Source organism: Phyllobates terribilis, unplaced genomic scaffold, assembly GCF_046119375.1.
Source record: "Phyllobates terribilis strain yellow unplaced genomic scaffold, ASM4611937v1 Scaffold_1__5_contigs__length_1240528914, whole genome shotgun sequence".
Classification (NCBI taxonomy): domain Eukaryota; kingdom Metazoa; phylum Chordata; class Amphibia; order Anura; family Dendrobatidae; genus Phyllobates; species Phyllobates terribilis.
Window position 1 is genome coordinate 726,650,437 of NW_027362761.1, and position 20,450 is coordinate 726,670,886.

General features: G+C 47.5%; 1 protein-coding gene across 2 annotated transcripts in view; it reads left to right on the forward strand.

Annotated features, from left to right (window-relative positions):
• The window catches only part of SCAMP4 (secretory carrier membrane protein 4), a 105,067-nt gene that overhangs the window by 52,243 nt on the left and 32,374 nt on the right, over window positions 1-20,450 (forward strand). For both annotated transcript variants that reach the window (XM_073686352.1, XM_073686353.1), the window contains exon 6: window positions 18,736-18,837. In XM_073686352.1, coding sequence (XP_073542453.1) covers window positions 18,736-18,837 — 102 coding nt within the window. The remainder of the gene's footprint in view (window positions 1-18,735; window positions 18,838-20,450) is intronic.

Below are 20,450 nucleotides of genomic sequence, written 5' to 3' on the forward strand. Positions count from 1 at the left end.
CTCTGGACAGGCAGGTGGTCACGGCAAGTGACGGCAGAGCCTCCAGGTAGGCTAGCAGGCAGGTAGCAGGTGAGCGCTCCCAGGTGAGCGGGCAAGAGTCTCTAGACAGGCAGGTGGTCACAGCAAGTGACGGCTAAGCCTCCAGGTAGGCTAGCAGGCAGGTAGCAGGTGAGCGCTCCCAGGTGAGCGGGCAAGAGTCTCTGGACAGGCAGGTGGTCACAGCAAGTGACGGCTACGCCTCCAGGTAGGCTAGCAGGCAGGTAGCAGGTGAGCGCTCCCAGGTGAGCGAGTAAAAGTCTCTGGACAGGCAGGCAGGTATCTGGCAGGTACTTCCTGGTCCGCAGGCGGACTGATCCATAGACAGACTGGCAGGTGCTGGTAGGCAGACTGTCGGACCACAGGATAGCAAGCAGGTAAGCAGATATCAGGCAGGAATCTGGCAGGTGACTGGCAGGTAACTGGTAACGGGACCTGAGGGCTGAAGCAGAGTTGAAAGGCTTTGCAACAACATTGCTCGGGCACCTCCATTTTGGAGGAGGTGCCTTATATATGGTGAGGTCCTCCGGCCATTGGCCGGGGACTCCTTAGGACGGCGCGCGCGGCCCCTTTAAGAGAGGGGGAGCGCGTGCGTGCGCGCCCTAAGCACAGAGGCCGGGAAGCAGCGCGCGCTGCCAGCAGAGCGGGAGGAAGACGCCGGGCACGGAGCGGAGAGGTGAGGGGAACGGCGTCCCTGCCTAGCAGGAGGCAGGGACGCCGATGCTACAGTACCCCCCCCTTTAGGCCCCACCTTTTTTAGGCCAGACAGAAATTTATCAAGGATGAGCGGGGCATGGATGTTCTCCCGGGGCTCCCATGTTCTCTCCTCAGGACCAAACCCCTTCCAATCCACTAGAAAAAAGGTCCTTCCTCTTACCCTTTTAGTGGCCAGAATGTTCTCTACCCCAAACTCGTTTTCAGCGGAAACCGGAGCAGGAGGCGTACCTGTAGACTTGGAAAAAGAGTTAAGTATCACGGGTTTGAGTAGAGATACATGGAAGGAGTTAGGAATCCGCAAATTGGCCGGGAGTTTCAATTTATAGGCCACCGGGTTGATTTGTTTGATAACTTCCAGTGGGCCGATGAACCGAGGCCCTAACTTGTAGGAAGGAATCTTGAGCCGGACATATTTGGACGAGAGCCAGACCTTATCTCCAGGACGGAATTGTGGTGGATCCAGACGTCTCTTGTCAGCCTGTTTTTTCATCCGCTCGGATGACTGAAGAAGTGCGGATCTGGTACTTTCCCAAATGGAGGAAAATTCGTTAACGAGAGATTCCGCAGCCGGATTGTCCACCGAGGCGGAAACGGGATCCGAGGATGCTGACCGAAGACTACAAAAAACGGGGATTTGGAGGAAGATTCGCTCTCGTGATTATTGTAAGAAAATTCGGCCCACGGTAAAAGATCCACCCAGTCGGAATGGTGAGCATTAACAAAGTGCCGGAGGTAACTGGTTAAAATTTGGTTGATCCGTTCTACTTGGCCATTGGACTGTGGGTGATAAGCGGAAGAAAAGTCCAAGGTGACCCCCAGCAGTTTACACATGGCTCGCCAAAAATGAGAGGTGAACTGAACCCCTCGGTCGGATACGATGTGGAGAGGAAGACCATGAAGACGGAAGACAAGATGGATAAAGTCTTTAGCTAACTCTGATGCAGACGGGAGACCCGGCAGGGGAATAAAGTGAGCCATTTTGGAAAAGCGGTCAGCGACCACCCATGTGACCGTACAACCGGCAGAGACAGGGAGGTCCGTTATAAAGTCCATAGCTATATGCTGCCACGGGGCAGCAGGTACAGGAAGTGGAAGGAGACGGCCGGCTGGCAGATGTCTCGGAACCTTGTTGCGGGCGCAGGACACACAGGCTGAAACAAAGTCTATTACGTCCTTGTGCAGGGTAGGCCACCAGTAATGCCGGGTAATAAGCTGGAGGGTCTTTTTCTGACCAGCGTGGCCAGCTAGCTTGGACGAGTGTCCCCAGTGTAGAACCTTCTCACGATCAGGAACAGTTACGAACGTCTTACCGTGTGGAGGACGATTTAGATTCACGGGGGCCACTTGCATTACTTTGGCGGGGTCGATGATGTGTTTAGGCTCCTCCTCAAGATCAGAGACCAAAAAGGATCGGGATAAGGCATCAGCTTTGATGTTTTTGTCAGCTGGGCGAAAATGAAAAATGAAATTAAAGCGGGCGAAGAACAAGGACAACCGGGCTTGGCGCGGGTTAAGTCTCTGGGCACTCTGGAGCTAAGCCAAGTTCTTGTGGTCCGTGTAAATTATTACCGGGTGAAGAGCCCCCTCGAGCAGGTAACGCCACTCCTCCAGTGCCAGCTTAATGGCCAACAATTCTCGGTCTCCTATAGAATAATTGCGCTCAGAAGAGGAGAAGAGTTTGGAGAAGAAGCCGCAAGTTACCATTCTTCCGGAAGACGACTTTTGGGTAAGTACTGCTCCGGCTCCGGAGGAGGAAGCGTCGACTTCTAGAAAGAATTGTTTGTTGCCGTCCGGACGATGCAGCACAGGGGCGGAGGAAAAAGCTCGTTTTAAGGAAAGGAAGGCCTCCTCTGCTTTGGGCGTCCATTCTCTGGGATTAGCGCCCTTACGGGTGAGAGCCGAGATAGGGGCAGTCCGGGAAGAGAAGTGCGGAATGAAGAGGCGGTAGTAGTTGGCGAAGCCCAGGAACCGCTGAATAGCCTTCAACCCCTCTGGTCGGGGCCACTTCTGGATGGCAGACAGTTTCTCAGGGTCCATTTGTAGGCCTGTCTGAGAGATTATGTAGCCCAGAAACGGAAGCGAGGTCTGCTCAAAGAGGCACTTCTCATATTTAGCGTAGAGGTGGTTCTGCCTGAGCCTGAGCAGGACCTGACGAATGTCCCTCCGGTGAGTGAGAAGATCCGGAGAGAAGACCAAGATGTCGTCCAGGTACACCACCACGCAGGAGTAGAGAAGGTCACGGAAGATGTCATTGACCAACTCTTGAAAGACGGCGGGAGCGTTACAGAGACCGAAGGGCATTACAAGATATTCATAGTGGCCGTCCCGGGTGTTGAATGCCGTCTTCCATTTATCCCCCTGACTGATACGGACCAGGTTATACGCCCCACGGAGGTCCAGCTTGGTGAAGATTCTAGCCCCCCTCAGACGGTCAAATAATTCAGGAATGAGCGGAAGGGGGTATTTATTCTTCACTGTGATCTGGTTAAGGCCTCTATAGTCTATACAGGGACGGAGTGAGCCGTCCTTCTTTTTGACGAAGAAGAAGCCTGCTCCCGCCAGGGAGGTAGATTTCCGGATAAATCCCCGGGCCAGATTCTCCTCAATATATTCAGACATGGACCGGGTCTCAGCAGCGGACAAAGGGTAAATACGCCCACGGGGAGGAGTAGCGCCGGGCACCAGGTCAATTGGGCAGTCGTATGGTCTATGAGGGGGTAATATCTCTGCTTCTCTTTTATTAAAGACGTCCGCAAAAGACCAATAGGGAGCCGGTAGGCCGGGTAGATTGGCTGGGGTAGGAGAAGGACGAGCAGGATGAACGGGAACTAAACAAGTCTTATGGCAGTCCTGTCCCCAGCGAAGAACTTCTCCGGTCTGCCAATCAAGCACGGGAGCGTGTCTCTGGAGCCAAGGTAGGCCTAGCAAGAGGGCGTGAGAGAGTCCAGGCAGAACATGGAAGCACATGCTCTCAGAGTGCAGCATTCCCTCCTGCAGAGTTATGGATTCGGTGATGAGTTGGATGGGATGTGGTAAGAGGCCCCCATCCACGGCGGCGACAGATAAGGGTACAGCCAGAGGTTTGGTGGGAATGCGGTATTTCTCTACCAGGGACTGAGAAATGAGATTTCCGGCAGCTCCAGAGTCAAGTTGAGCCAGTTCAAAATAACGGTTCTCCCCGCAGATGATAGAGACCAACAGCATTAGAGATGGAGAGGGTTTATTTCTGTCTAGGGTGACCTCTCTGAGCGATCCTAGACACAGGCGTTTCCCGACCTCTCCGGGCAGGAACGGATCCGGTGCTCCTTACTGCCACAGTAGAAGCAGCTCCCCACGGCACGGCGTAATTCTTGACGGGTCTTGACCATCTTGGTCTGGTCGACCTGCATAGGCTCGGGTGAGTGCGCCGGAGGAGTAACGGAGGAAGTGACGGATCTCTGGAAGGTAGGGGCAAGGCGTGGAAACCTCCTCTCACGGGTGACCTCTTTGGTGCGCTCCTGGAACCGGATGTCAATCCGGGTGGCAAGTGTAATTAAGTCGTCGAGAGTGGTAGGAATGTCCCGACCGGCGAGTTCATCTTTAATACGGCCGGACAGACCCTCCCAGAAGACGGACACCAGGGCGTCGTTATCCCAGGCAAGCTCCGAAGCAAGGGTACGGAACCGTATGGCATATTGGCCCACGGTGAGACTTCCTTGGCGGAGGCGTAGCAGAGATGAGGCGGATGAGGTCCTCCGTCCTGGTTCGTCGAAGACCTTCCGGAAAGCCGAGAGAAAGACTGGCAGATTGGACACCAGGGGATCTCCTCTCTCCCATAAAGGATTTAGCCAAGCCAGCGCCTCCCGCGTGAGATGGGACATGATGAAGGCTACTTTGGCTCGGTCGGTGAAAAACTGGTGTGCCAACAGTTCGAAGTGCAGAGTGCACAGGTTAATGAAGCCCCGTGCCTGACCAGGATCTCCGCCAAAACGAGGCGGGGCGGTGAGGCGGGGACCGGGAAGAGATGCCATGGAATTGATGGGCAGCGGCGCTGCCGGGGTAGGAGTCGTGCGACTGGAAGCCGGTCCCGAAGATGTAGTCAGTGTGTCCAGGCGGGAGTTAACACTACGCAGGTGGCTCAGGATGGACTCCTGTTGGGACCTCTGACGGGACAGTTCATGGCATAGGTCCGAGAGCGAGGGAGCTTGGGTGCCACCGGGTTCCATGGCCCGAGCAAACTGTTACGGGTCTGGAAGGTGGAACCTCTGAGCAACTATACAAAGAGGCAGTCCTTGTAAGGAAGCGGGTGGCTCCCAGGGAAGGCGGGCAGGTAGTCATGGCAAGTGACAGGGACAGTCTCTGGGTAGAAGGGCAGAAGGTCACGGCAAGTGACGGGGACAGTCTCTTGACAGGCGGATGGTCATGGCAAGTGACAGCAGGGTAAGAGTCTCTAGACGGGCAGGTGGTCACGGCAAGTGACAGCAGGGAAAGAGTCTCTAGACGGGCAGGTGGTCACGGCAAGTGACAGCAGGGAAAGAGTCTCTAGATAGGCTAGCAGGCAGGTAGCAGGTGAGTGCTCCCAGGTAAGCGGACAAGAGTCTCTGGACAGGCAGGTGGTCACGGCAAGTGACGGCAGAGCCTCCAGGTAGGCTAGCAGGCAGGTAGCAGGTGAGCGCTCCCAGGTGAGCGGGCAAGAGTCTCTGGACAGGCAGGTGGTCACAGCAAGTGACGGCTAAGCCTCCAGGTAGGCTAGCAGGCAGGTAGCAGGTGAGCGCTCCCAGGTGAGCGGGCAAGAGTCTCTGGACAGGCAGGTGGTCACAGCAAGTGACGGCTACGCCTCCAGGTAGGCTAGCAGGCAGGTAGCAGGTGAGCGCTCCCAGGTGAGCGAGTAAGAGTCTCTGGACAGGCAGGCAGGTATCAGGCAGGTATCTGGCAGGTACTTCCTGGTCCGCAGGCGGACTGATCCATAGACAGACTGGCAGGTGCTGGTAGGCAGACTGTCGGACCACAGGATAGCAAGCAGTTAAGCAGATATCAGGCAGGTATCAAGCAGAAATCTGGCAGGTAACTGGTAACGGGACCTGAGGGCTGAAGCAGAGTTGAAAGGCTTTGCAACAACATTGCTCGGGCACCTCCATTCTGGAGGAGGTGCCTTATATATGGTGAGGTCCTCCGGCCATTGGCCGGGGACTCCTTAGGACGGTGCGCGCGGCCCCTTTAAGAGAGGGGGAGCGCGTGCGCGCCCTAAGCACAGAGGCCGGGAAGCAGCGCGCGCTGCCAGCAGAGCGGGAGGAAGACGCCGGGCACGGAGCGGAGAGGTGAGGGGAACGGTGTCCCTGCCTAGCAGGAGGCAGGGACGCTGACGCTACATCAGCCACTGAGGATTTGCATGAAATAGGGGGCCCTGTCAGAGAAGGTTGTTGAGTTGTGGAAGCATCACCGGACCTTCCAGGCAAAGATCTGCGATGGCTCCGAACCAAGGCCTTTTGGGCCATAGAGGGGCCACTAGAATTGCGGTAACTGTCTCTAACCGGATTTTCTGGATAGTTCTTGACAGTAGCAGTATTGGAGGAAATGCAGAAATCCGTTTGAAATGCCAGGAATGAGCTAATGCGTCCAATTCCATGGCATTGTCCCTTCTGTCCAGCGAAAAGAAGAGAGGAACCTTTGCGTTCAGGCGATTGGCAAACAGGTCCACTTCGGGAAGACCCCACTTTGCTACTAGTGACTGGAACACCTGATGATTCAGGCTCCCTTCTCCGGGCTGGATGTCCTTTCTGCTCAGAAAGTCTGCCTGAGTATTGTTTGAGCCCTTCAGGTGAATTGTTGAAAGCGATAGGAAATATTCGACCCGTGACTCGTTTCAGACTGTCTACCTTCGTGCCTCCCTGATGACGAAGGAAGGCGACTGTAGTCACATCGTCCGAGAGCACTCTGATGTGAGACTCTTGGATCAATTTGGCTGCGGCTCTGAGTGTTTCCTCTACTGCCTTCAACTCCCTGAAGTTGGAGGATCTGACACTTATCTCGTGACTCCATCTGCCTTGAGACGGAGTCTGGGCCACCATGGCCCCCCAACCTCGTATGCTGGCGTTGGTAGTAACTGTAATTAGAGGGTCTTGGGTCCAAGAGATCCCTTTGCGAAGATTCCGGGAGCTTAGCCACCAAACAAGAGAAGCTTTCACCCAACTGGGGGTTCTGGTCCATTTGTTTAGTGAGTCTCTGTCTGTCCCAGGATTTCAGGATATGATCTTGAAGGAGTCTTGAGTGGGCCTGGGCCCATCATGCCGACTGGATACATGCTGTCATTGACCCCAACAAAGACATTGCCACTCTCAGAGTTGGGTTCTCCTGGTGTCTGAAATTTGAGACCTAGCCTCTAGAACTTTTTGATGTTCCAACGGAAGAAAGGAGGTTTGTTTGTTGGAGTCTAATATGACACCCAGGAATTTTCTCCTTGACTAAGGAAGGAGTTCCGATTTTTTGAGGTTTAGAATCCGGCCTAGCAAGCGGAGTGTGTCTAAGGTCATGGATACATGAAGATTGAGGGTCTCCACTGAAGGGGCGATGATTAACATGTCGTCCAGGTATGGAATTATACAGACACCCTGTTTTTGAATGAGTGCGATGACTTCGGCCATAATCTTCTTAAACACTCTGGGTGCTGAGGAGATCCAGAATGGCAGTATGTTGTACTGGTAGTGAAATATTATATTGTCCCAGGAGATTGCGAAGCGCAGGAATTTCCTGTGTAACGGATGGATCGGTACATGGTAGTATGCATCCTTCAAATCTATTGTTGCTATCACATAATTTTTCCCTATTAATGGGATAATTGATCTTATGAATTCCACTTTGAATCTTCTGTATTTGACGTGATGGTTCAGTGGCTTCAGATTGATTATGATGCGCGGTGTACCCGAAGGTTTCCTTATTAGGAATAGCCTTGAGTAATGACCCGTCCCCTCCCAGCCAGGGGGGACTGGAGATATTACCCCGGAATTTAGAAGGTCCTGTAGACCGACTGATAACAGATCCTGAACTCCCCAAGAAGGAAGGGTAGTGACCCTCAGGACCTGAGGGGGACCCGTCTCGAATTCCAACAGCAGACCCTCCTTGATGGTATCGAGGCTCCACTGGCTGGAAGATATTGCCTGCCACTGAGGAAAGAAATCCGAGAGACATCCCCCGACACGGATCAAGTCATTGTTTCTTCTGCTGCTGGTGCTGTTGTTGAGGCACGAGGATGTTGCATCCTTTGCCTCCTTTAGGTTAGCTCCAGCGCCCAGATTTTCCCTTCCCTTTATACTGGGAGGGGGGATTCTGAGGAGGTCGAAAGGTTTGTTTCCTAGTTTGTTTCTGCTCACGAAGGGTTTTCTTTTTTATCAGAGGCCTTTTCCAGGATATCATCTGAAAGGGAATTGAGCAGAGTTTCACCTTGGAGGTAACATCCCCACTCCATGTTTTAAGCCACAGAGCGCGGCTAGCGGTATTGGATAGAACTGCAGCTCTAGTCGCAATCCGGACTGACTCAGCCGAGGCATCCGCCAAGAAGCCCTTGGCTTTCTGAAGGAGGGAAATGGAGTCTAATAGATCTTCTCTAGATGTGCCTCGTGACACATGATCCTCTAGTTGGGCCAGCCGTTTGATCAGGGATCTGGCAACACAAGTTGATGAGATGTTGACCTTAAGGGATGCAGAAGAAGTTTCCCATGATTTTTTAAGGACACTTTCCATTTTCCGGTCTAAGGGGTCCTTCAATTGGGAGGAGTCCTCAAAGGGAAGAGAGGTTTTTCTCACAACCCTTGGCACCTGGATGTCTACTTTAGGAATGTCCCACACACCTCATGAACCGGGAATCCAGTATGCTTTTTGGATTTAAAACCCCTAAACATCTCATCTTGAACAGAATAGGGAACCTCAACCTCCTCCAGCTCCATAGGGCCCCTGACTGAATCAATTAACTCCTCTAAGTTGTCCGAGGAGAAATAATATCTTCCCGTCTCCATCTTCCTGGCAGAGCCTAACGATTTTCTGCCTTCAAATTCATCAGAGGCGGAGCTATTGGCCTCTATGGAAATTACATCTGAGTCGAGCTCATGAATTTTCCTCTTCTTAGGGGGAGAGGGCCTAGAGGAGGAGTAGATGGGTAAGGTGGAAATGTATGCCTGGACTTCTTGTCTAACCACCTGAACCTCTTGTCTAACAAGAGACCTAAGCTCCTCCATTAGCAAGGGGTTTTCTTCTTTGACTATTCTGTCCGTACAGGGTTGGCACAATTTCTTCCTATGGGATGAGTGCAACTTTTTTGTTCAGATGTCACATCTACGGGGCTGGAGCTTATCCGTCTTAGGAGCGGGGGGCCTTGTCTTCCTAAGAGGGAGGAAGAGAAGGGATACCCATGTAACTTAGAACAAGGGGAACTATTATCATCTTGAAAAAGGAAGACGCTAAGTTAACCCCTTAGTGACCAACCCCAGTACTACTTACTGTAGCCAGGGGCGTGCTGGCCTCTGCAGATGCAGGGATACTAGGTCTGTCACCCCCCATAGTGGAGATAGCCTTACCTGGTGACGTCTTCAGGTGGGTTTTATAGAAGAAAACCATGCCCCCAGCAAGGAACTTCTGTTCCCCCCCCCTTCCGGTCAGTTTCAGGTCTCTGCCGGCTCTGGCACGCGCTCAAGCTTCATGCGTTCCAGCGTGGAACGCAAAGCGCCAGAAGTGACTAGGACCTGCAATGACGTCACTTCCTGTGCGCGCGCCCAGACGCCGGAGGAAGGGGAAGATACCGGAGAGCTGAGATAGGCATGAAGATCATTCGGCCTGCTTTACCCTCGATGGGGCGCAGGAAGACCGGGACAGTCCCAAACGGGAGCAGCATGGAGAGAGGAGGGCGCACCCCGACCGACCGCTGCCTGGCAAGTATCTCTTTTACACAATGCTGCCCTGCCGGTCCGGACAGCACTGTAGGACCTCTCCATGCCCCAAGGGGGACAGGAAACCACTGGTGATTGATGGTGGGGAGGGGCTTTTAACCTCTGTGTTCTTGTCCCCCAATAGGGCGTGGATGACATCCTCCAATGCTGTCGTGGAAGGCGTATTGAGAAATAGTACCTACTAGTGATAAGCGCGTATGTTCTGTTAACCCTTTCGGCGAGCATGCTCGGGTGCTCGCCGAGTATCTTCATAGTGCTCAGGTGTTATGTTTCAGTCACTACGTGCTCATGATTTGCGACTGTTTGACAGCTTTAATACACATGAGGAATACCTAAGAAACAGGCATTCCTCACATGTATTAAAGCTGTCAAACAGTCGCAAATCATGAGCAGGAGTGACTGAAACATAACACCCGAGCACACTGAAGATACTAGGAAAACACCTGAGCATGCTTGCTCATCACTAGTACCTACCTTACCGCAGAAGTTGGCACCCTAGATATCCGAGATGGTACCCCCGTTTAATAGCCCTGAATATCCTAATACACCAGCGCTAAAAAAATATTAAAGCACAGCACAGTGCAGGTAGTGAACACACTCAATCCTAGGAGTAGCATATCAGATAACCAATATGCAAAGGAAAATAATATTCCTTTAAGGACAAGCCAAATACCTCAGGTCGAATAAGAGTAGTCAAATGCCAGGAAAAATACTTTTTAAACGTTTACATGGGAACATGTACTTTTGGAGCCAAATATTCTTGATCAATCTAAGTATGGTGCTTAATAAGTGTGGAGACACGAGGGTCGGTGGGTGCTCTCGTTCGCTGACCTGGCTGTCTTTAGAAAGATCGCATGGGCTAGGGCTCATCCCACTGAATCCTCGCACTCCTTTCCCGTGGGCAGAATACTTCTCAGACAACACAGGGTGAGGGTAACACAGTGGGGTGATACTTTATTGGATCACCAACAGTCAATAACATATAGTACAGTCCCAGCAAGTACAAAAGATGGTGCAAATGACAGAATCTCACCCTTCCGCTGGCTTGCCGGGAATTAGAACATCTGCAACTTCAGGGCTTCCACGGCCAACTACCCCAGCCAGTAGCAACCTGCTTTTGGCAGGCACCCACAGAGAGGAAGTAGTGGCAAGCTAAGAAAGCTGACAGAGTCCATTGAGGTATGTGGCCAGGTGACCTGATTGTCTCAACCTGGGTTCTCCAAACGTCTCCATGTGTTCAATGATGGGCAGTGGATCAAATGTGTATTCCTCCGGTTGGAGCCATGGTGCCTTGGCTGCTGTCCTCTAGAGTCTCTCTGTAGAATGAGCGAGGTCCCTTTTATACCCAAACCTGTCATTCAGACCATTATCCACAGGTTTGGGGAAAGGTGGGAGCAAGTCATCTTTCACTGTTCAATTAAGCTGCATATTTTGTCCTTCAGTGTTTGCAGAACAGCATGCTGCATGGACTGATACAATAGGTAGTCAGCAGGTATTCACCAAATTAACTAACATCGATTGTTCAATTAACTTGCACCTTTGTTCTTCAAGGATAGCAGAACAATAAGCTGCAGTGACTGATACAATAGGTAGTCAGCAAGCATTGAACATCAGTTGTTCAATGAACCTGTGCCATTGTTTCCCAAGATAGCAGAACAATAAGCTGATACAATAAGTAATCAGCAGCCATTCAACAAACATCAATTGAACCTACAACAAGAGTCAACTTTCAGGCTCATATGAACAATAGTTCATGTCCCAGGGCCTACTGAATAATATGTCTGGCATAATTAAAAATAAACACGGTGTCGTCACAATAAACCTTTTGTCCTGGGATTTGACTACTCTTATTCAACCTATTGAGCTATTTTGTTTGTCCTTTAAAGGAGCATTATTTTCGTCTGCATATTGGTTGTCTGACATGTTACTCCTAGAATTGAGTGTGTTCATTACCTGTGCTACAATTTTATATATTTTTTTAGAGTAGGTGTGTATTAAGGTATGCAAGGCAATTCATTGTAGAGCAGGGGCTTCATCTCTTAAATCTAGGGTGCCAACTTCCGTGGTTAGGTAAGTACAGATTAGGGCTCGTTAGGGACAATTAAGCCACGTTCAGTATTTGGTCAGTATTTCACATCAGTATTTGTAAGCCAAAGGCATAAATGGGTGAAAATTGCAGAAGTGGTGCACCTGTTTCTATTATGTTTTCCTTTGATGAGTTTTATTCCTGGTTTTGGCTTACAAATACTGAGGTAAAAAACCCACCAAATACTGAACATCTGAACGTGGCCTTTGTCTCTTTTTTTTGTCCTACCCTCTCTTTGGAGTTATTTGGTCCTGGTCATCCCCATCATTAGGCACATCTCTCTTTTTAGTCTTTTTTAGAGTGTTTTTCTATAAAGTTGTGTTTTAGGTGTAATTTAATAAAAGTTATATTTTAGGGGTTTTTCTATTTTGCAAAAGCAGCAAAAGGGTAGAAAACCCAAAGTATCTCAAAACCCGTTTATTATTATAGGGCAGCAAGGGTAACTTAAAACATAACCTTTAATTAGTTTGATTTTAGAATATACAACACTTATTAAAACCATAATAGGTCAATATAGAAGTATAACAATGTCCAAGACAGTAGTGTATGGTAATACTCAGAGATATACAGTAACACCGTTGTACCAAAAAGGACTGAGAGTAGAACTCCAAAATAGAGGGCAATGAGTCCTATGGAGCTGACTCCCCATCCCAAAAATTAATACTCATATGAACCAATCTCAAGCCATTAGGAAAAAAATGCAATGGAAAAAAACATCAATATGCATCTGATTTTGGAAAAAAACAAAACAAGGAGTGTGTTTAGCAACCCCAATGTTCAGTGCATCTAACCATGTGCATATCGGTCAAAAACAGAATTCTGTATACAGAATGTGGGCTATTACCGTTAGGTAAGATAAAACACTCCCAATAAATCACCCCAATGGTGAATAAGACATAACTTTAATGTAAAACGGTACTTCCTCACCCGTTGTAGAAGTCTCCGTGGTAGTTATTCCTGGGACTGTCTCAGTGGAAGGAGCCGTCATCAATATGGATAAGGAAACACAACAGCATGTCAGTGAAGGCATATGATTCTGCACCTATTTAGCCCTAAAGCCCTAAAGGGGGATACTGCTCTGCCCTGTTCCTATAGGCTCCTGCCCTGACAAGGACAGTCCACAGCTACCACTGCAATACATAGACCCTGCACTTGCCCTCAATATGCCTCTCATGTGTCCCGACGCGTTTCCTCCTTCTCAAGAATCATCAGGGGACATACATACATGACAGAGCTGGATGCTATGCTATTCTGCTATATTAGGAGTCAATATGTACTCCACTATATGCTCAAAGGGAGTGCAGGATAGAGGGGATATATATATCAGGGTTAACCAAGGGAAATCACAAACAGGTGACTACTAGTTGTGTTTGATCCAATCTAAGTACCCCCAGGTATATATGTAGATTAAGAGTCCAACATCTTAGTCCTTAACTGAGGAGTATAGCCATGTGGACAAACGACGTGCGTCCAGTCCAGCATGCCCACAAAGGAGGCGCACGTGTCACTTCTGAAGGCGGGGATCAAGGAAAGTACTATCGTCCCCGCCTAAGTTGGAACACATGTCTGAGACGCATACGTTATATCCGGTCCTGTGACTCCACACCAAGGCTAGATATCAATATGAAATGCATTCTGGAACGCAAGCGTCCCATCCGAGGGCGTAACAAAGGTGACGTCACATCCGGAACTAATGGTGAGCCGGGCTGTTAGTCAGAGCGCTGACTTTCAGCATCATTCAAATCCGGGTTGGGACGCATCCCGAGACGCACACGTCATTTCCGGTCCTCCGGCTGCAAGCCGAGACAGGATGTCAGTGTGAGACACATACCGGAAGGCAGGCCCCACATCCCGGAGCGTCAGAAAGATGACACCATAAACGATACCGCCAATGAGCCGGGCTTTCAATTAAAAAGCTCATCAATGAGCCGCCCAAATATCAGTCAAGGGCTATCAACCAATTGGTTACCACAAGCCGCATAACGCATCCCCTCAGAATCTTTATGAACGTATATAATACAATACATAGATGCCAACTGAGCAATGTGTCCATAAAGTGGTGTAGGTAAGCAGCTTAACCCCAAACAAAAGTCATAAAAAACGATAGTGGAGTAAATCAATGGAAATATACACTAGTAGCATAGATCAACGACCAACCACATAATTGATAAGCTCATATGTTGAAAGTATATCATTCTACTATACATTGGAATAATCAAAGTGTAAAAAAATTTGAGAAATAGGATTACCACTGGCAGTGTAGGATGGAATAATGGAAATGAGTCGTGGAAGTATAAAATGTTAGTCCCATATCTCAAGGGCGAGTAGAAACGTGGGGGGGATATATAACAAATTCCTAAATGAAACAGTTATATGTAAGCTGTTCATTAAGACCCCTGGGTGCGACAGTGTCCAGGTAAAAAATCCATTTGGCCTCAGCCTGCAGTATCAATCTATCCCAATCTCCTCCCCTCTGTTTGGGTATCTGGTCGATGCCCATGAATTTGATGACTTTCAGATTGCCCTCATGATGGTTATTAACATGTCGGGCGAGAGGTGTATCTCGGCCATGCTCAATGTCTCCCAAATGCTCGCCAATCCGGCGCATAAACTCACGTATTGTTTTCCCTATATATTCCAGGCTGCATTCACAAATAGCCTTATAGACCACTCCTTGTGAACGACAGTTGATGAATTGTCTGATTTCATAGGATTTATTAGTAATATTGCTCCTAAAGTGTGTGTCCGTTTGTAAACATGGACATGCTATGCAATTATGACACTTAAAACCGCCTTTAAGATTATTAAGCCAAGTGGGATTATGGTAAACATTAAAGTGACTATGTACAAGTCTATCACCAATGGACTTTCCCCTTCTAAATGTAAGCTGAGGTGCAGCTGATGGCAGACCCGCCAGATCTTTATCCATCTGCAGTATCGCCCAGTGTCGGCCCAGAATCTTGCGGATCTGCCGAGCTCCATTGTCATAAGTGGTGATAAACCTGATGTTCTTAACAGTCACGGTTCTTCCTCTTGGTCTCAGAAGGTCTGAACGATTCTGAGCTTTGGCGTAATGGTAGGCTCGCCTTAAAATATGGTCCGGATAACCTTTGTCTCTAAACCGAGTTCTCAGTTCTCTGGCCTGTTGTTCAAAGGTCCGATCGTCCGTAAAGTTTCTCTTGATTCTAAAGTATTGTCCTTTAGGTGTCCCCTTTTTGAGGTGTATGGGGTGATTTCTCTCCCACCTTAAAAATGAGTTTGTTGCCGTGGGTTTTCTGAACGTGCACGTTTCAATTTCCCCCGTGGTTTTTTTGGAGATTATAATATCCAAAAATGGTAGGGATGTCTCCTCTAAAACTGAAGTGAAGAGCATGCCGATGTCATTCTGGTTGAGTGCAAGCATGAATTCATTGAACTCACTCTGGCCACCCTTCCATACCAGGAAAACATCGTCAATGTATCTTGTCCATAATTAGTTCTTCTCAGTGTGATTGTCCAGATCTCCACCAAAGACCGCAGTTGCCTCCCACCAGCCCAGGAACAAATTGGCATAAGATGGTGCACAGGGACTGCCCATGGCAGTGCCCCTGAGCTGGTGGAATATCCTGCGGTCAAAGGTGAAGTAGTTTCTGATGAGACAAAACCTTAATAGGCGTAACACAAACTCATTATGTGCCTGATACTGGCAACCCCTCATCCTCAGGAAATACTGTACGGCGATCAATCCCTTATCGTGAGGGATAGAGGAATATAGAGATTCCACATCAATACTACCAAGCTGGACATCTTTATCAACCAATCCCTCTAATTTCAAAAGAAGGTCTGGTGTGTCCCGTACAAAGGACTTGAGAGCTACAACAAAAGGTTTAAGAATGGAGTCAAGATAAATACCACAATTCTGTGTCAAACTCTTTATACCCGATACAATCTGCCTGCCTTTGAGATAATTCAGGCCTTTATGTATCTTGGGTAAGCAATAAAATGTTGCTGTAACAATTACTCGAGTCTCCAATCCTTCATCCAAGATCCCCTTCAATTCTTTAGTATATTTCTCAGTAGGATTGAAGGGCAAAATCTATTTTTCTATTTTGGTTTCTACCTAATTGGACTCCACACAATAAAAAAAATTCTAGTTGTTTTTCATTTGATTCATCATTGGCAACTTGCAAAATTTGTCGTAGTCTTTGCCTGCAGTAATTCTATGCAAGTTAATTTTTGCAACATTTTGACAAAGACAGGAAGACCCTTTTTTTACTTTATGCAAAATTTATGAACCACATATGCTCCATGTTGAAAATTTTGGCTCAAAAAATGACAGCGAATGCCACATGACAAAAAAAGAAAAGTGACCTAAAAAAACTTGCAAATGATGAAATGGGCTGTCTTCATTCCTTTGCTTTTTGCGGTGAGCATCACCATTGGTTTAATGAACAGCAGTATCTTTTTTAATACAAGAAGCGTCTGTAGTGCGAATCCTTTGTTCTTTGGATTTGTCTGTTTGCTGTGTTATACAGCCATCATCCGCTTCTAACAGCAGTGACTGGAGATAGCTCCAATACGCAATACTAAGTCCGTCTTAAAATGCTTAAACTTTATCAGAGTGTCATTTGCTGGTTGATCAATTTGGCACATAGTGACACTTTTGTCTAACTTTACACCACCTAGTAATGCATCTTAATCCATGGCCTGTTTTGTCAAGTCACTGTTTTTTGCCCACTAAACCATGTCCCTTTACCAGTCTCAGCAGAAAAGCTGCTCCAAAAATGTAATTCAGAACAGGTGCACCGGAATTCTGGCACATTTTGAAAAATAATTCTGTGCCAATATTTTAGGATGTAACCTAGTGCAGTGCAACTGGTTTGGAAAACACAAGCCCTGTTCATCAATCAAATTGAGGACATGATGGTGATCAAAGCAGGCATACCTTACCACTGTACAGCTGGTAAATGCAACCTCAGAAAGAAAATTTAAATAGTCACAAAGCAGTGCCTCATTACCTGTCACCCATCCATTTGTTTCAGATAAATAAATGAATATTTTAACATATAAAGGTTAATTAACCTTACCCTGCCATATCTGATACGTTTGCAGCTCGCACTCTTGACTCTCACTTAAACCCACGATATATCAAGCCGGGTTGTGACTTCAGTTACAATTCTCATCTCATCTTGAAGCAGAATCTCCGCTTCAAAAAGAGCTCTAAATTGCTTATGTAGATGTGATCCAGTTCGAGGTACAGTATTCTACCACCAATGTACATAGGTGAGATGTGTCCAAGGGATGGGAGCATAGATCTCTGTACAAGCAATGGTAGATAGGTTACTCACTATCCCCTCATCCTTTGCCTGACTAGCTGCACGTGGATGATCCAGGGAGAAAGATGCAGTGGGTGAACTTTTATGTAGTTTATTCACCTTACCTTAAAAATGATGATGTTGAGATGTCTAGGGAAGATGAAGGGATGAGGATCAGGTAAAAGATGGAGGGTGGAGGATATGGGTAAGAGGAGAATCCTCTCACCAGATCTGATGCACATTTCTGCCAAGATGGCACTGACCAGAAAGAAAGGATGTGAGTAAAAAAGATAGGAGGAGTTAGAGAGAGGCCTGATGGGAGATGACATCAGCAACACATGAGAACATAATATATAATAACAATGGCTAGTAGAAGACAACAAACACTACACAACCATCATAATATTGGAATCAAAATATTATGCATAAGTCCTTATAATAGTTATAAATTCCGAAGAAGATAGCTGGATAGCACATACAGCCTTCTAAAATGCCCCACCCTCCACTTCAGCTAATGTGCAATAGGAGATAAGAGGCTGCAGGAACTGGAAGGAAATGATGTGTAATCTCCTCCTGTGTAAGGCTGAGTCCCCACGATGCGGATTTAATGCATTTCCGCGGCGGCATTTCGCTGCGAAATCGCGCCCATTGACTTGCTTTGTACCGCATAATATCCGCATGTATACATGCGAATGTTATGCGGTTCAATGTGCGGATGGTACCCGGGTCTGGAGAAGAGGAGACTCTCCTCCAATCCGGGTACCATGGTACCTGCAAGTTAAAAAAGAATTATAAAGTAAAAACCCCAACAAATATTCATAGTCACCTCTCCGGTGGCCCCTGGTCTCCTCCCGGCCGCGTCCTATCTCCTCGGCGTCATTTAGTCTGCTGATGGTCAGTTTCAACTAAGGGTACTTAGTTGAAATTTTTTTCATAGAAAAAATGTAAAAGGCATTCCACCGCGACAGGCTTTACCCATTCAGGATAACTCTGGTAATTAACCTTGCTATGTGCCAGCTAAGTAGACTAGATGCACAGCCCAAGAGTGGGGGGAACCCCCAAATGTAGAAAGTACAAAGAACTAAAGCAAAACCGAAAAAATGAGCCGAGAAGTACTATTACGTACTTACTGCAGGATATTTATTCATTGTTTTTATTCTAGGTTATATTTCTCTGTTGATGGCCACAGTGTGAATGTGCACCTACACATTACACGTACATCAACCGGTGTGCTGGCCCATGTTTTCTGTTTTGCATTAATTGCCTCAAAAAGTCTCTGGCCTTTTTATACTCCAGACTTAATAAGAGGCATGCAGGAAGATGATGCACCAAATTCATTAAGACGCAGTCTCCACTTAATTAATTCGGCACATCTTATCAGTAGCGTACGCCGCTGTGCTCCTTGCCAGAAATGTCACTATTCAAAGTTTTTTACCTGACTTTTGATTTATTGGCTCCTATATTTCTTAAAAAAATATATATACAATATACTAAACAGTATGGTATTTTTTGAGAAGGTGCACTTCTCAGAAACTATCAATTGTCATTACCAATGTCAAAATGTCAAATGCATTAAGGTTCTTTTTGATGTCACTATTACAAAACAGATTTCAAAATCTCTGTATGTTGAATGACCATAATTCATTACTTGTTTGTTAATCTCAGATACTTCTACCATTTGCCTTAGGTCTGACAGTTCATTTAATTTTATGGCTTTCTTCTTCGTGAGTGGAGTGCAGTTTGTTTTATCCGTTATCCAAGCCATTGGGATTTCAGGATGGGGTGCTTGGTAAGAACATACTGTCCATATTTAATTTAGGACCAAATAATATGAAACACATAGTACAAGTCTTTCACAGTCTTCCTCTGTCCACCATCGCCCATCTGTCCCTCCAGTCACTATTTTAGTGTGAACTTACAGTGGGGGAAAAAAAGTATTTAGTCAGCCACCAATTGTGTAAGTTCTCCGACTTAAAAAGATGAGAGAGGCCTGTAATTGACATCATAGGTAGACCTCAACTATGAGAGACAAAATCAGAAAACAAATCCTGAAAATCACATTGTCTGATTTGGAAAGAATTTTTTTAAACATTTTGGTGGAAAATAAGTATTTGGTCACCTACAAAAGTTCATCTCAATACTTTGTTATATATCCTTTGTTGGCAATGACAGAGGTGAAACGTTTTCTGTAAGTCTTCACAAGGTTGGCACACACTGTTGCTGGTATGTTGGCCCATTCATCCATGCAGATCTCCTTCCAAAGGTTTTCTATAGGGTTTAGGTCTGGAGACTGGCTAGGTCACTCCAGGACCTGGAAATGCTTCTTACGAAGCCACTCCTTTCTTGGTCTCGTGGTGTGCTTGGGATCATTGTCCTGCTGAAAGACCCAGCCACGTTTCATCTTCAATGCCCTTGCTGATGGAAGGAGGTTTGCACTCAAAATCTCACGATGCATGGCCCCATTCATTCTTTCATGTACACGGATCAGTCGTCCTGGTCCCTTGGCAGAGAAACAGCCCCAAAGCATGATGTTGCCACCCCCATGCTTCACAGTAGGTATGGTGTTCTTTGGATGCAACTCAGCATTCTTTCTCCTCCAAACACAACGAGTTGTGTTTCTACCAAACAGTTCTCCTTTGGGTTTCATCTGACCATATGACATTCTCCCAATACTCTTCTGGATCATCCAAATGTTCTCTAGCAAACTTCAGACGGGCCCGGACATGTAATGGCTTAAGCAGGGGTACACGTCTGGCACTGCAGGATCTGAGTCCCTGGCGGCGTAGTGTGTTACTGATGGTAGCCTGTGTAACGTTGGTCCCAGCTCTCTGCAGGTCATTCACTAGGTGCCCCTGTGTGGTTCTGGGATTTTTGCTCACCATTCTTGAGATCATTTTGATCCCACGGTGTGAGATCTTGTGTGGAGCCCCAGATCGAGGGAGATTATCAGTGGTCTTGTATGTCATCCTTTTTCTAATTATTGCTCCCACAGTTGATTTCTTCACACCAAGTTGCTTGCCTATTGCAGATTCAGTCTTCCCAGCCTGGTGCAGGGCTACAATTTTGTTTCCGGTGTCCTTCAACAGCTCTTTGGTCTTCCATAGTGGAGTTTGGAGTGTGACCGTTTGAGGTTGTGGACACGTGTCTTTTATACTGATAACAAGTTCAAACAGGTGCCAGAACTACAGGTAATGAGTGGAGGACAGAGGAGCCTCTTAAAGAAATTGTTACAGGTCTGTGAGAGCCAGAAATCTTGCTTGTTTGTAATTGACCTAATACTTATTTTCCACCAAAATGTGAAAAAAAATTCTTTCCAAATCAGACGGTGTGATTTTTCAGGATTTGTTTTCTCATTTTGTCTCTCATAGTTGAGGTCTACCTATGATGTCAATTACAGGCCTC